At 28.4% G+C, this 17,168-nt stretch overlaps 1 protein-coding gene across 4 annotated transcripts; it reads right to left on the bottom strand.

Annotated features, from left to right (window-relative positions):
- Positions 1-224: 224 nt before the first annotated feature.
- On the bottom strand, positions 225-16,815 carry LOC129978553 (14-3-3 protein zeta). Of its 4 annotated transcripts, XM_056090647.1 has the most exons (7): positions 5,886-6,023; positions 5,312-5,629; positions 3,533-3,656; positions 3,022-3,069; positions 2,709-2,872; positions 1,528-1,623; positions 225-1,238 (listed from the first exon to the last, which is right to left on the bottom strand). In XM_056090647.1, exons 2-7 carry the CDS (start codon positions 5,603-5,605, stop codon positions 1,179-1,181), a joined length of 786 nt encoding a protein of 261 aa, XP_055946622.1. In that variant the 5' UTR covers positions 5,606-5,629; positions 5,886-6,023; the 3' UTR covers positions 225-1,178. The 4 variants fall into 4 exon arrangements, with proteins under 4 accessions (XP_055946622.1, XP_055946620.1, XP_055946618.1 ...); XM_056090645.1 differs by lacking the exons at positions 2,709-2,872; positions 5,886-6,023 and adding an exon at positions 16,748-16,815 and having other exon boundaries at positions 2,906-3,069; XM_056090643.1 differs by lacking the exon at positions 2,709-2,872 and having other exon boundaries at positions 2,906-3,069.
- Between the last annotated feature and the right edge of the window lie 353 nt (positions 16,816-17,168).

The following is a 17,168-nucleotide window of genomic DNA, read 5'->3' as shown; positions in this document are numbered from 1 at the left end:
ACTTAAAAATAAAGATTGTAATAAAAATGCTCAACTCTACAGAAACAGTGACAAAATGTAGAATTAAATAGTTGAAAAGGTAGAAAATGTAACTCCCAGAAGGAAAATGTAGCACTGAATCATTAGCATGTGGAAGTACACAGAATTTATATATTGCATTTTATTTTCCTTTAGTCAGTGGTGTAACAGCTTGTATAGATATTTAGAGAAATAACAAGCAAAAAAAAGCATCATAACCTTTTTAATTATACTTTTAACTGCTGAAAATTTCACATTTGGCTTTGTATGCAAAACAGAAAAGTATAAATGAAGCTTTCAGCAACATTTCTAGCAGATCATGTTATTTTAACAGACTGAAATTTCAGAAGTAGACAATTTGTTCTACACAGCATTTTATATTAAAAAAGATGCAAGCACAAGACATGGGTTGTGACATTGCTTAAAAATGTTTGAACTAATTTTGATATTACCACTAAGGTCAACAGTAGTCTTTGTTAATTGATTAATCAAACTAATAAGAATCTTAATGGTAACTAATACTGAGCACATGGATGTACAAAATGCCAAATGATATATTATAAATTATGAAATTAAAATACCAAGAGTTTAATTTTGGGCCAAACCAGAATTTAGATTGGAAAACATAGGATATTTTGTCACGTCACAGTCAAATTGTCAAAATAACTTAGCTACCACCACATTAGAACAAGATTACTGACAAAAGGCAAAACAAATTACATATTTGGCCATAAATTAAACCTAGATCAGACTATTGTATAGCAAATACATGAAACTTTCTGCTCTGTACGGATATTCCGATTGTGAGTTTTCATCCAGACAGCACAAGTTTTGCTCAGATGAGATTGGTTTCCAACAGATTGAGCAGTAACTTGTAAAGTCTGGTTTGGAAACAAAGAAAAGAAACCACCAGCTTTTTTGTGGCTTAGTTCTGGCATGCCCAATACTTGCAGCAAATGATGAGTGCCAAGAGGACACCACAAGGCTTTTCCAAATTCAAAAGAATTCCAGTTGAAGGCATCACTGTAGAGTTTTTAAATGTAAACTAATGATCTTCAGACAGTTTTGGGCTATGCTCAGATGGTGGTGCAATCAATAACAATTAAAGGCTTTTTGTTGAGGCTGGGGACGTGTTCAAAATAGGTAGTGCTGCACGACTATCAATTGTCACCAGCTTCAGGTTGTTCTTCACCATCACCCTGGGTATCTGATGTCCACAGCTATAAAATAAACATATGGTTTAGAAATTTTAAATTTCAAAGAGCAAAAGGACAATATATACTAAAAGGAGTAATTTTTTAATATTTTCTCCCCAAGAAAACTTTATATTATGAAGATATAAAGTTCTCAGACAATAGAATTTTTATTTGCTTAGCTAGTTATATATACACCCACATTACTTAAAAAAAAAAAAAAAACTATTTCATAAGTTTAAGAATTATGTCGGAAAATTTTTATATATACTTGACATCTTTTAGAAGTTCAAATTTTTACTGTAACAAAACTTACCGTTAAATTGTCCCTTAGTAGTTGCATGATAAGTGTACTGTCTTTATAAGAGTCTTCATTAAGTGTGTCTAATTCTGCTATTGCATCATCAAATGCCTAAAATAAAATTGAAAGAACAATGCAGCTGAATTTCTCTTTATAAAAAGATAAAAACATTTAAGTCTAGCCCAATCAACTTTAATTATCAAATATGCATTTTTTAAAAATATTAATTATACACAATAGCTTTAACAAGCATATTCCAGATGATTAATGAACATTTCAATGACTTCCAAGATAAGATTACAATGAAGTATACGAATGTATATCCCACTATATACCCAAACAAAATTAAATTGCATTACTAGATAATTATTCAAATTAGAAACCTTTTTGCATATTGAAATATGTATACATTAATTTTGTCCAATATTAAAACAGAAATTTACAAGCACAAAAGCTTTAAAAGAAAAAAAATCTAGTCTTATCAATAATAAACAAAAAATCTAGTCAGTCTATTAACTTGTTAAAATGGAAGACAAAAAATTGATTCCTGCTCTGCAATACAAAATGCTCTTTAATAATATATACTTTTCCTGATAAATTGTAAAGTACTCCTACTTTAACTTAAAAATTATCTGCAAGTTTATCACAATAATTAATTTAAAAACCTTATTGCTTTACAAGCTATTTAAAGATAAAATTTGATCATTTTTTCCTCGCTATATACTTAAATACTTTTTTTCACTAAATCTAATTCAAGTTTCTGGAACATGAAGATAATTGAAAGGCTAATATAACACTGAAGTAGTATTAGTATTAAAAATAATCAATTGCACATTCAATAGAAAGTGCAGTAAATATCCACACCCCGTCTCGGAAGCAAATTAAGTTCTTGATTAATCGTGCACCATTTTAAGAAAACATTCAAATTCGTTACAAATAGAATGAATATGTCCAATAATCTTGCTCAATGTTTAAATTATATAGGATGCAAGTTGATGATATTAAAAGACAATGTTCTCATGCAGAAGTTAAACTGAAGAAAACATGCTGGGAAGTTACCATAAAGGGAATTTTTAATGAATTACTTAAGAGTTGAGGTTAATTTCAGCAATCTTATCGAAGCATTCTTGCATGCTATATCTCTGGATGCAGTTAATTTGCCACATAGTTAACAACTGCAACTTTCAAACTATTACCTGTTTGGCAAGATGACAAGCACGATCAGGTGCATTTAATATTTCAAAATAAAATACAGAGAAATTCAAAGCCAACCCCAATCGAATGGGATGAGTTGGCTGCATTTTATTTTTACTGATATCAAATGCTTCTTGGTAAGATTTCTGAGATTCCTCAACAACACCTAAAAAAATAAAATATATTGTTAGCAGCATACCTGTTTGGCTAGTTGGCAAGCTTTGTCTGGAGAATTCAATATTTCAAAATAAAATACTGAGAAATTCAAGGCAAGCCCCAAACGTATAGGATGAGTGGGCTGCATTTTACTTTTACTGATGTCAAATGCTTCTTGGTATGCCTTTTGGGACTCTTCAACAACACCTGATTGCAATACAAGTATCCAAAGTTTTTAAAAAGTATAAAATAAGCCACTTTAGATGCAAAGTTATTGTAATATATCTGAACAATTGATATTTCTAAAACACTGAAAATATTTGAAAAGCTAGTACTTTTAACTTATAATAAAGTGAAAGCTCATATTAATTTTTGTTAAGTTAGATATAAAATATCTTATAAATAAGAAATTAAAGGCAAAATCATAATTTATCTAAACATATCCGAGAATTCTAATTCTACACTAATTAGAATAAAAGAATAGTTTTAAACAAGCCATATATTAAGAATAGGGTTCAGCAAAAATGGAATAAAAACAAGATTCCAGATTTGTAAACTATTCATACCTTAAAAAAAAAAAAAAACCTGAAACTTTAAATTTGTAAGTTCAAAATGATACTGAAATAATTCTAGTAACAAAATTAATTTCCGAATAAACACTGATACTTACTGTTCTTTTGATCACCAGTAGCAACTTCTGCTAAGTACCTGTAATAATCACCTTTCATTTTCAGGTAAAAAACTTTGCTTTCAGCATTGCTTGCTTTTGGGATAAGGAAATTGTCTAACAAGCCCTAAAGAAAAATCAAATTAAAAAAGTAATTTTAGTTACAGAAGAGTAATAATATAGTTTCAAGTCATAATATTAATTAACCATAGGAATTTGTTTAACTATTTATTAACCAATTTTATTCAAGTACTATGACCCCCCACCCTCAATCAAGATTTGTTTAAATGAAATTTACTGGAAGCAGTCAAATACTCTTGGTATTATTCTATTTCACAAAAAGAAATACGAAACTGATAAAGACTTAGATTTTATTAGATAAGAGTCTTAAGCCTCTTAATTTTTTCAACACACACAATTACAAAACAAGGGCACTTATTACTTAAGTAATTTTTAAAAAAAATTTAAGACAGGCCCAATAAATTTAAAATAAGAAGGAATAATTAAGAATTTTATCATTCATTATAAGAATAACATTATAAAATCATATATAACATTACATATAAGTTTGAACACAAATTACACATACTTCGAAAACTGGTTCTTGTGATCTATGAATATATCCTGTAGAAATTTTACAAAACATAACAAACTTACTGAACATATGAAATATATATATAAAATCAAATTAGCATCTAAAGACAATCAAATAAGAAAGCTTAAATATAATTTCAAAATGGATTTACAAATGTTTTAGATATTCATTTGAAAATCTTAAAAATATTTTTAAAAATACAGTTGAAAATCTCATAATTAAAGATGATATCCAAAAAATTTGAGCAAAAATTATGGTAGTTATGAATTTTTATTTCCGAGTAGACTGGAATTCCGTAACAATTATTTAATCATACTAGATTTGATAAAGATTAAAAACCCTGCATACAAATCATAGATCCAATACTCTTCAAGCACAGAAAACTCCTAAACAAAATTGCTTTAAATATGAAGTAATACGTCAAATATTTCCCAATACGAAGTGCAAACCACATATTGCAGATAATTTTAAAGCTTAAAAAAAAAAAAAAAAAAAAAAAAAAACCCCGAGACCGGTAAAAAGAGAAATACTGGAATATGATAATCCTATTACTTCTAAAAAAAATTCAGAACATTTTTAGTCACAGAAATGGCGAACAATACTTTAAATGTTCATATAGTTCCTATCTGCAAGCTACATCACCAACCATAATTGTAAACTTTTTAAAATGGAAAAATAAGAACTTAAATTTACAAGATACTGAAATCTTACAATAACGATTTTCGTTTACTTATAAAAACCATCATTACTTCTACTTCAGTCAAAGATAAATATTAGATTCGATATATATTGGAAATTATCTTTAAAGCAATTAGTTGGTTACCAAATTTTGTCTTGTTCAACTGAAAACGAAATAAGAACTCGCACGTAAATTTTTCTACAAAATATCCATTAACCGACAATTTTTAGTCTAATTATGTCAACTTAAGGCAAAGATATGACGACACAAATATGGTTACTTTTAAAATTTCTTAAAAAATTAACGTAAGGCAATTTTGAATTCAAAACTATACACTTAGAAATGAATACGGAAGCGAATCTGAGTAACCGTTTCAGACACGATATATTTTAAATAAATGTAAAAATAAAATAATTGTTAAAAAATTATACGTAAATTAAACGCTTATTAGAAATAAAAAATACTAACTAGATGAACTATTTAGAGAAGCTAAAAAAATTTAACTTACTAATACGTCATAGCAGATTTCTCTCAGTTCTGTTTCTACTTTTTCACGATATTCCTTGGCCATTTGTTGCTTCTTTTCACTGCCTTCTGTTTTCTGCTCTATACTGGAGATAACCCTCCATGAGCTTCTTCGGGCACCAACGACATTTTTGTACGCTACAGACAAAAGATTTCTCTCTTCATTACTGAGCTCCACTCCCGTTTCCGTCACTCTTTTCATCGCTGAAGCCATATCATCATAACGTTCAGCTTGTTCAGCCAATTTTGCCCGTTGCACCAATTCGTCTTTATCCATTTTGAATGTAATATTAATTAAACACTGAAAAAAGACACAAAAATCAGACTTAACAGCAAGATTTCAGACAGATATACTAAACCGACCGGTACGCGACAAGAAGCAGTAACACAAAGATGGCGGAAATGGAACACGAGAAAGGTTGTGACACGACCTTCGCGCAGTTTTATATATATGGTGCGGAACGTACAAAATGCATTTAGTATTTAATAAAATAGAAACTTAAGGAAAAAATTTTTAAACATTTATACACTCAATACTTTGCTTAAAAAGTATTTACCAGCTAATGAAGAATCCCTCCGATGTCAAGTTAATGCCGGTCGATGCTTTCTCTTTATACGGGGAAACACATGTAAGTGAAAGGACCGTGACGTCAGCCGTTGCTCGGCAACAAAAGCACGCTCGAAATTTCTGTGGGCTAAATAGAAAAGCAGCATTTGAATTTTTGTTCAAATTTTAGATCTGGCGAACGGCTGTTAACAGTATCGTTGAAATATAAGTTCGCTGTTAAATGATTGTTTAGTAAAAACTGATATTTAATTTTCTTTTTATTAATTTTAATTTATTTTGCTGAAACATTTCAAAATATAATTTATTTCGTTGTTATTCTGCATATAAAAGTATTTCTGCATTGACGCAGTTATTGGATTTTAATAGTTAATTATGATAAGAAATCATAAACACGTATTGCAATACGATTAAAAAATCAATTGAAGTTTCCAAAAATGTTATTGAATCTCATCAGGCTAAATAAATTAAATGATAACATTTATTCATTCTCAATCAATAATGTTTATCCTCTTCAAAAATGGGGTTTGGTTACAGATTAGCTGCTAAAATTTTCTTTTTAAATGTTGCATTTTTTTTCCTTGTTTAAGACACTATATTTTTGGATACTTTTCGTTTTAAAAGATGTGCAAGTTTTTTAAGTGTAAAAGTTTAAAAATTATGAAAATATGTTCCCCCCCTTTTTTTTGTGATAATTGACAATAATGTATAGAAGTTTTAATAGTTATTTTTTTTTGTATGCTTTAATCCCGTTTGAAAGTAATACCGTAATTTAATGCATTAGTTTGTTATCAGCTGTTGATTTTTTAACAAGTTTATGCAGTTTCATTTTGAAGAATTCTGTTTGAAATTTTTGAAAAATCATTTAAACTCAATCAATTAAATTTTCATTTCATCTTATTATCACATCTTTATTCATCTTTTAACATAATAGGGAATTAAGATTTTAGTTAATTTTAGTTATTGACACTAACTTGAAAATAAAAATTATTTTGAAGTCCTTTTTTTTATGGTAGAATTATTTCAGGATAAAAATACTGGTAAAAAACTAGAGTACATTCCAAAATGAATATGAAAGGGATAGAAAAGATTTAATTGATTTTTTTTGTTAAATAAGAGCATTAGGTTTTTACCTAATTTTCGTTTTTCTCATGTCCTCATTCAGCGAAATAAAAAAAAAAAAAAGAAATGTTTCTTTATCTGATATAAAAAATTCTTCTAATTTTTTTTTTTTTTTTGTTCCTTTCTATTTATCTTGAAATATTCTTTCTCTCTCACTTTTTTTTTTTTTTTTTTTTTTTTGTAAATAGTTATTTATTTGCTATGAACTAAAATTTTCTTTCCTTTTTTCTTATGATACTAAATATAACTACGATTGTTTTCCATCTATAAATTTAAAAAAGACTGAATAGTGCTTCACAATTTCTTTTTTATTATATTTTTTGCATTACAAATTTTAATAAGTTACATCTACTTACCGTTTTTAAATGAACTAAATTTTATAATATCTGCCAAATGCCAATGCAGCCACTCAGGTCCAACGTGAATCTGAGAGGGGATTTCAATGTTAATATTTTGCCTCAGGGACCAGATGACCTCTCAAGTTTTATCTATTTAGCTTATGTTTTGTAGTTATACTTGAATACTTGCATTATACTTGTACTCGAATAAACAGACTTCCTCTGAACGGATTTCTTTCAAAATTTTATAGAAATCTACAAATTTGGTCAAAAGTCCATAAACCAAATTTTATCCATCTAGCCTAAAGCTTTTTTGCCTTTCACAGATAGACAGAAAGAGATAATTCCACAAATGTGTTTTCTGAATTCTGGTAAGTTTAAAACTTGAGAATTCGTCAAAATTTCCAATCGAATTTTTTGATGTTTACCATACTTTCTCTACACTTCGTATATGAGGAAGTAAAAAGAGGGCAGGGACATGGTTTTCGTATTTGCCATTGCTTTTATATGCATACGAAAGTACAAACGATAGACGTTCAACCGTTTCACGAATTTGGTTCAAAATTTGATAAGTTTCTATATTTTGGATGGTAAATCCGCATTCCAAATTTTATTTACTCAGCTCTTTGCATTTTGAGTTATCGAATTCATTTATAATCTAACAACCAGACAAGCAGACTTCCTGTGAATGAATTTCGTTCAAAATTTGACAAAAATCTACAAATTTGGTCGTGAATTCATAAACCAGATTTCATCCGTCTAGCTCAAAGCATTTTTGAGTCATCATATTCGCAGACAGTCATAATGCTATCGAATTCAGAGTGGTCTGAAACGTTCGTCGTAGTCTCAAATTCGAATAGTTTGACGATTACAATAATTCCTTTATACTTTGTGCACGAGAAAGTGAAAATGAAGTGTAGTGATTTCCTTTCTTTTTTTTTTAATATGAACTATTTAATATAAAACAAAACAAAAAATGTTACAATCTGAAATGCTGTATCCGAATTCGGAATTTATTCTAAACACTTTTCAAGGTTTATACAGAGTAAAAAATCTGAATGGGCCTTCTATTCAGTGACCTTTGATATTTAAGGAAAATAAACCTCACTTTGTTTTTCTAAACTAGTTAGAATTACTATATTCCACGTAATTGGTAATAAGAATTTACTTTATTTCCGTAATTAGCTTTTTTTTTGCTATCTTTTTATAAAAATTAGATGAAATTATTTTTTTAAAATATAGTATATTCAGTAAAAAATGAATTTTGGAGACCAAAAAAAGACTTAATTCAAATCTGGGATAAATTCTGGGCATTCTATCTAAAGCATGCAATTAAAACTCGCTAATATTTCAGCTAACCTAGGATCTAGTAATTTCAGTTCAATAGATGACAGAAAGCTATGTTTACCGAAATGACAGAATGTTAATATAAGTGAAACGTTAGTAATAGGTCTAAACATTATAGCAGTATTTCTCAGAATTAGTTAATTATAATTTCTTTTAATGGAGTGGCTTCTAATAATATAGTGTAATTAATTCTAACACATAAGTGCCTCACTAGTCTAATACTATACTTTGCAACAAGAGTGTGTCAGATTCGAAGCTCGGTTCTGTTAATATGGCACTTATTGCAAGCTAAATCTTGCGTTAAATTTAAAACATCCTCCCTCTACTGCGGGAATTTGAAAGAGGGAGGGCCCCCACATGGCCATGTTTTAAAATTACAATCTCAATTGCAAGATTCTTCATACCGCTTTAAAAAAAATACTCTAATTTCAAAACAAAATGATTCTTGCATATTAATATTGATATTTTTTAAATTAATTTGTGTTTTCGTACATAAATCGAATGTATGTGTGAAGTAAAAAGGAAATCCTAGTTTATTTAAACCCAAGCACTTTAAGAATTCTGAATGTTTTAATTCATATGAATGTTTTAATAATTGAAATAGATAGCAAAATAATAAGAGGAAAAGTTAAAAGTAGCAATACAATATTAAATTTGAAAATAAAATCTTGATGCATTAAATAGCGCAAATAATTCTGCTTTAGGTAAAAAAAACGATTAATAGTCAGTAATTAGATATTAAAAATGATAATACAAATCAAAGATAGTAAACAAATTTATGAATTGTTGGTATTAATAAATCTAGGTCTATTCTCTATAAGCAGAACGATTTTTTGCTTTCTCTATAGAACCTTAAACCGGTCATTCCCACTAAGGCACACGGAAAAATATGAATGACTGGACCACCGCAACAGTAACAGTGTCGGGAACTGTGGTTGAGTCCTAAGGTCTATCATCGGCCACGGTGCAACCCTTCCCCTGGGAAGCACGACCCGTCATCGATGGGATGAGCATATTTCTACCTTTTACTGTGTCCACTAGGGTGGCGAGAACCAACCTCCCTAATGGAAGCTTCTCATCCTCAATAACGAAATGACCCACCTCCCACTTATGGGAGGTTTTGATTATAGAAAGGATTCTTCAAAAGATGCCAATTTGTCATTCACTATCAGTTACGGATTTTACGCATTCATAATTCTTAAAATTTGGTTCTTTTAATAAGCTACTTTATTTGGCAACAGAATAATATTGTTTTTTTAATCTTTCTGCCTGAGCTTCTCTCCCCGCGTTCATCCAAAAGGAATAATTATTGCATAAAGTGCCTAGGCATTGCTTGATCAAAAATTCACCACTATTGATCTTATACTGGAGCTGAAAGAAAAAAATTTTAGTGCATTATGACATTCCATTAAGAATGTTCATTTTATTTACGTTTTTTCATTCAATGCATAATATACGTTTATAAATTGTACAATACATTATACCATCTATAGAGCCAAAGGGCTTCCTTTCTGTTTGATTTCAGAATTATCTAAAAAAGAAATTTCCATCCAAAGCCACTCGTTTTCATAGTTTAGAAATTATGCAAAGAAACTTCCGTCTTATACAACTTATTCTTATATTTTAGAAAATATACACAGATATTTCTATCTCAAACCACTTGTTTTAGAAATTTTACAAAGAGACTTTCATTCAAAATCACTTGTTCTTATATTTTAGTAATTATACAAAACGACTTCCATCCAAACCACTTGTTCTTATTTTAGAAGTTATACAAAGATATCTCTATCCCAAACCATTCGTTTTAGAAATTTTACAAATAAACTTTCATTCAAAATCACTTGTTTTCATATTTTAGTCATTATACAAAAAGACTTGCATCCAAAAATCTTTTGTTCTTATATTTTAGAAATTATGCAAAGAGACTTCCATCCCTAAAATACTTGTTTTAAGATTTGTTTAATCACTTATATTCTTAAGGCATTCAATATGCATATGTACTTTACTATCCACAGGGCGCAAGGAGCATATGCATGCCTCAAGCGCCAATCTTAAGTGGCATCATAGAAACAAAGTGCAATATTCTAGTTTTTAAAGATACCATAAAGGGCAAAATTTTATGCTGGACTAAAAAAAAAAGCATCGTATGGGACTCCGTTTATTTTCATTATGCCACTACTGCTAATAATTGTTGCATAAATGCGTGGCAACAGAATATCGTATTATATCTTCGATTCTAAAAAAATAAACCTGAAACTCCCTCTGAATATTTTTTTCTAAAAGCGAATCAGCATAAAAAAAATAATAAGTAAATCTCATTAAAGGTTTAAAAAATTCAGCACAGATAAGAAAATTTTAGCAAAACTTTTCTAACCCGTCACTTTATAAGTCAACGGCTACTTTTGTCTAGCATGGCATTTTTGGGTCTAGATATAATTTAAAATAACCCATATGAATAGCTTCTTGGTCCAATCCGACAGACAGGGTGGTCACCTAATGAAATTCCTTCCTTTCGTCAAAATGGGCGTGGACCTTTCATTAGGGGGAAAACCTTCTATTAGAGAAAGGGGAACAAAAAGTACTCAAAAGCAAAATAGACAAAAAAAAAAAAAAAAAAAATGGAAATCAAATCGAAATTAATTATTTCTTTCGCAATATAAAGAAAGAATGAAATTCCTCTATTAGAGTGTAAGCAAAATACTATTTTCGACAACTGCTTGCCTTCTGAACGATGTCCCAGCGTGTCGTTCTGAATCCGAACCAGTACTGAGAAAATGCAACTCAATATAATAATAATAAAAAAAATTGATAAAAAAAGCTAGGAAGTTTCAGTGGAAGGTGGAGGACCTCAGTGGTCTGATTGTAAGGTCTCGAAATCAGAGAAACCAGCCTCCACTAAAGAATTATCGTGTAAGTGGGCCTGGTTCACATTCAGTTTGTCAGGACCAAAACACCTACTGTATCCGTGGACGTGTGAAGAGGGGCTTTCCGACTCATGGGCTATCCGCGTCATCTGACCATTGTTCACGATTAGGAGGATCGACCTCCCCCCCCCGCAAAAAAAAAACAGTTTTAAAATGACAGGTAAATACAACGAAAGCTAAAAACTTCAGCCATGAAAAAACACAAATCATAAAATCATAACAGATTTCTGGGAAAACTAATAATATTACCTCTATCTTTATTTTTACAATTATCGTCAAACTTATTAGAGATTAACTAGCTTTTTCAGTTAAGAAATAGAGCTAAAAAAACCACTCTTAGAAAATTGAAGAACGAAAGCAAATACAAATTGTAAATTTTTGCAAAACAATTTAGAAATCTTCGATTAAAGTATTTATTTCTTTAGATAAATCCTAAAATTCATAGCGTCAGAAATAATGAATGAAAGTTTGCTTTATTAAATATTTTTTTTTCAAAAATAAAATTTTTCAAAGCAGCTGACCTTTTCTGGGCAGGCAATAGAACAGATTTTGTTTGAGAACAAGGGCAGTCGCTGAATACTGTATTAAAATTAATTGCGTAATGCCAGTTTATTTGAACGGTCTTTTAAAAATATCTTACTTGAGATAATCAAAAAAGTTCGAAAAACATCTGTTCGATGAGAAACGAATGAATAACAATGTGGGCAATACCGGATTGTGCAGATCTTTTTCTTTGACATTTCATTTAGTTTTAATTAACTTTTATGATCAGATCGGAAGTGATAGTTGCAGAATCTGATATATGACCCAGTAACCTTCATTAAAATTGCTATTTCTTTATAATTGCAGGTAGGAAATTACAATTAAATAACAAAAACAGGTGTCAAGTTTCATTATTTTCATGAAAGTTTTTCTGAGGAAGAGATCAGAAAAAAAAAAAAATTAATTTGGAACACAAGTGAATGATTCTGATTGTTCAAAATAGGAATGAGCTACATTTCTGTATAACACTAATGAATATGCAGAATGTGGAATGTGTTTTTATTGTTACATCGTTAAAACCTACCTGGACAACATGCTAAACCTAAATCATTAAGACGGATTCTTTGTTTCTTTCAAATGAGAGAAACAAAGTTAATTCAAGTGTCATAGCAATCACGTGACAAACGTAGATGGGAATATCATTTGACTGAAAGTTGGTTTAAGCTGTGCTGTGACATTCCACACTTTTTCTATCTACAAAATAAACAATGGAATTTCATTTAACTACTGTGGCACATATTATGCATGAATTGTTTCTATTATAAGGAGGGAAAATCTTCCTACATTCTCACTCGTAATAATTATGCAGAACTTCCGAAATAGACTACGGGTGGTTAAGAACATGAAAAGTTTGAGCTTCCTTTTATTTGCAATTGAATATCAGAGCTTTATTTTTATTTCCTGGTTGAATGTCTTTATGAGATATTCTACACAATTCTCGCAAATCAAAAGAATGTTTCTAAATGTATACTATTTTGATAATTATAACTATAATTTTATTCCAGCATTTGCAGGTATAAAAACCAGCATTAAAAAAAAAGAAAAAGAAAACTAGCATTAAAAAAAATGGGAAAATCTAGCATTGAAGCCTACATCTTTTAAACAAGTTTTTATAATTTTGTTGTTAATCGCTGATTGTTAAGTGCAAATATTAAAGCATAATAGATTAAGAAATATTATAAAAAGGAAGATCACATTAAACTTTTACTGAAATAAGGAAGTGCGGTAGCATAATACTAAAATTTTGAAATTTTCTCCAAATATACATTATTTATATTTTATACATCTTTGATAGGTTGTAAAAATTTTTAATAAAAGAATTTTAGAGAGGAAGCTGAGTTTTTCATTCATTAGCGAGAAATATTCTAAAGATGGAAATAGCTTTATTTCATACATTTGAAAATGACATGGATCAACAAATATATAAATATCAACAAGTATATAAATATAAAAACTGATTAGAGTAATTCTTTTCAAATTAGTGAAATATTTAAGATCTAATTTAATAGTCTAAATTGAAACCACAAAAAATTTGGTTTTTGTAAAAATATTTACGTTTCTTGCACAAATATAACATATAAAAGGCTATATTTATGTGACACACTACTGTGTGTAGCACATTCAGTTGTATTTTGCTGCATTAGATGCTAACATGCATACACACAAAAAGCAACGAATCTAGTCAGAAGAAAAAGAAATAAATGACATAAAACGTTCACCATAACCAATTATAGATTTGTCAAGTTCTGAGCGGTTTTGCGGTTTGCATACTCACTTCAAACAATGACTACAAATTCTTGTTAAAAGCATGTGATGGTTTTATTAGCAAAATCTTTCTGGAAAAAGTAAACTATTTTCTACATTAAAAAATCATCAAGTTGAGCTAAGTTACATCGAGTCGAAAGGCATTTCGAGTCAACAGTACAACAATTTGGACATATTGCTAAAATACATATATGTATATTCTTCAGAATAATTCTTTAATATTTCTTTTTTCTAGATCCTAATCCAACTGCTATAACCTGATGTTGTGAGATAGTTCATGAAGTATGTTTTCATTTCTGTTTTTGTCATATGAGTGCGCCGTCAAGTGACTCCATAGAGTTCTCTGTAATGTACCATGGTTTTCGTGTAAACATTTATTTTCTATTTCAGAGCATTTTGCAGTTGTAAAATGATTTCATATAATGTTTTTCAGATTTTTCTTTCTAAAAAGTTTGTAACAGAACAATAAGAGGAAACTGCAATATTATGTTTAGAAACTTGATAATATTTTAAAGATATTAATGCTATGTTTCCCGTGCCTTCTGCTTTTTAATTATGTTTTTTGCTTTCAGATTTGTATGCATATTTCTTTTTATTACACATATTTTGACTGAAATAAAAGTTAGTTGAGCATGGATGAAAATATTTGCTATAAAAGAAATTATTCTTAATTTCGTTTCTTGGCAAAATGGTAAATTCATTTGTTTCGAAATTTGAAAGATATCTTATGTATATCTTTAATACACTAGAATTAACAATGAAATTCAGCATCACAAGATTTAATTCATAATCATAAACTTCCCCAGTCAATGTTTAAGTAATTAAAAAACAGAATAGAGAAAGGGAGAGGAGCATTTCTTGGTGATGGAATAAATATTACAATGGCATCATCAACTTGTCAAATTGATGATATATTGTGTTGTTCTATAATGAAAAGTATTCAAAGAAAGAATTTTTTTTTATCTACACTCACAAAAAATTCTTATTTGGCAATAAAGCATATATTTCAGAATAACTAAAGAACAATGTGGCAGTCAAGGCATCATATGCTTCATTTCATTATTCTTCGAATTTATCAGATTATAGGCAATTAATGAACTGAATTCAGGCGATAGTTATTTTATAGTTAATACCATCGAGGAAATTGATAAAATGTAAGTAACACAACACCTCTCAAATTTATTCGATTGTTCATAATGTATAAAAATTCTTTTATTCTTTCGAAAGTATACGCCTCTGCCCTAATCTTTTTATTACTCACGATAAGATATTTGCGTATATCAATAAAGATAAGCTAAGGGAATTTAGTTACGTAGATTTTTCTCGAGTGCCTTCGATAAAGTATTATATAAAATGTAGTTTGTCATAGGAGCTGTATATCTTCAAAAGTTTACATTAAAGGAAGCATAGTTAAAAATAAAAAAAAAATGCTTCAAAAAAGAAATTACCCTGTTATAATGCTAAAAATATATTTCAAGAAATGTATAAAATGTAATACCTGCCCATATCTTCTTTAAAATTGTTGAATAATTTTAAAAATTTCCTTTATTTAAAAAAATGTTAAGTTATAATTTCTATAGGCTATTTTTTTATACTCTTAGTAATTATAAATTGCCCGCAAAATTTTATCTACTTATTTTTATAGAAAATAAAAATGGATCATATTAAATTCATTTGAAATTGAAAAAAAAACGCTAAATAATTATTTTTAATTACAACTAAAAATTATTCAGAACACGAATTTTTATTTAATGGATAGAGATTTTATTTCCTTAAAATAAATGTAAAACAAACAACTTTTTAAAGCACCTGTTCTTAATGTAAATAAGGAAAATAATTATTGATATATTTATGGAACAAACGTTTCTATAAAAAATTCGAATTTTAAAATAATTAAGAACAATTTGTTTAAAAATGAAATAAAAAGAAAACAATTTGCTGTGATTTATAATGTACTGAAATTTCCTTGATAGTAGCATTAATTGATTAAAAGAATTTATAACTTTCTATTGATTTATAAAAAGACATAAAGATAAGGAGAATTTTTAAGAAAATGTTTCTAAAGATATTAATATTTAAAAATATAAAATAATATAATTTCATCTTAATTTAAAGTAATATTGGCGATAATAAGAAGAAGGTTAACATAAAGAAGGTTAAAGATTTTTATTCTGTATATATAAACATAATACAAATATAAAACGTATCAGGTCTCAATAATAATGTTAATATCTTATAGCATTATTTGCGATATTCCAATATTTAGAATTTTAAAATTATATAAATTCATATTAAAGGAATTAATTGGAAGAAATAAAGAAAATATTGAAATCGATAACGCTTACTAGAAAATGATTTTTTGAATTTTAGATGAAGGAATTTATTGTAACAAAAATTAATAATTTATGCTGTCACAAGTCTTACTCTATGAATCATTTTACTTTATCACTTCATAATAAAATACATTTTCGATGACAAAATAATAACTTCGATTAGAACATAAACAGCAAATATTTTAGAAACATTTCCTTAATTATCAACTTTTTCAAGATTTTTTGGAAAAATATGTTATAGTAATATCAACTATTTAAAAAAAAATGCACCAAACGATTTACAGAAAATCTATATTTTCACTATTTACAAAATGCATGCGTTTGTTTCTTTAAAAAGTTACTATTTTAATGCTTACATTAGAAAAATGTATATGTGTATCAGAATGCAAATGCATAATAAAATATTTATTTTCTTGTAAGAAGACGAATTAATGAATAAATTAAAAATAATAAAAAACAAATTTGAAAACGAATGTTACTTACAAATGTGCGTTGAACACAGATCTGTTCTTAACGACTTCTATTTCCAACTATTAACTTAGAAAACCCTACAGAATTTATTATCTTATCTTTCAGCGTTATCTCATGTTGTCTTTCGTTATCAAAACCATCTATCACGAATGACACACAAATTCGATTCTCTTCATGTAGATCTAATTCAGTGAGGTTTTTTAGAAATAATTTTCTGACCCTTATTGTTAAAAAGGAAAGTGAGCCAGTTTTTTTACAAAGTAAGAAATTGTATAGATTCAACAATACAAATTTAATTGTATTCAACATGATTATCTTGATTAATATTATGATGCGACATTTTTGAACCAAGCGATATTTTAAAATCTTTATAAATATCTATAACAATTAATAATATAGCAATGCTAGTGTTACCTCTGCCCCAAATTTCGAA

Source organism: Argiope bruennichi, chromosome 1 (genome assembly GCF_947563725.1).
Source record: "Argiope bruennichi chromosome 1, qqArgBrue1.1, whole genome shotgun sequence".
Classification (NCBI taxonomy): Eukaryota; Metazoa; Arthropoda; class Arachnida; order Araneae; family Araneidae; genus Argiope; species Argiope bruennichi.
This window is presented reverse-complemented; position numbering and strand designations above follow the sequence as displayed.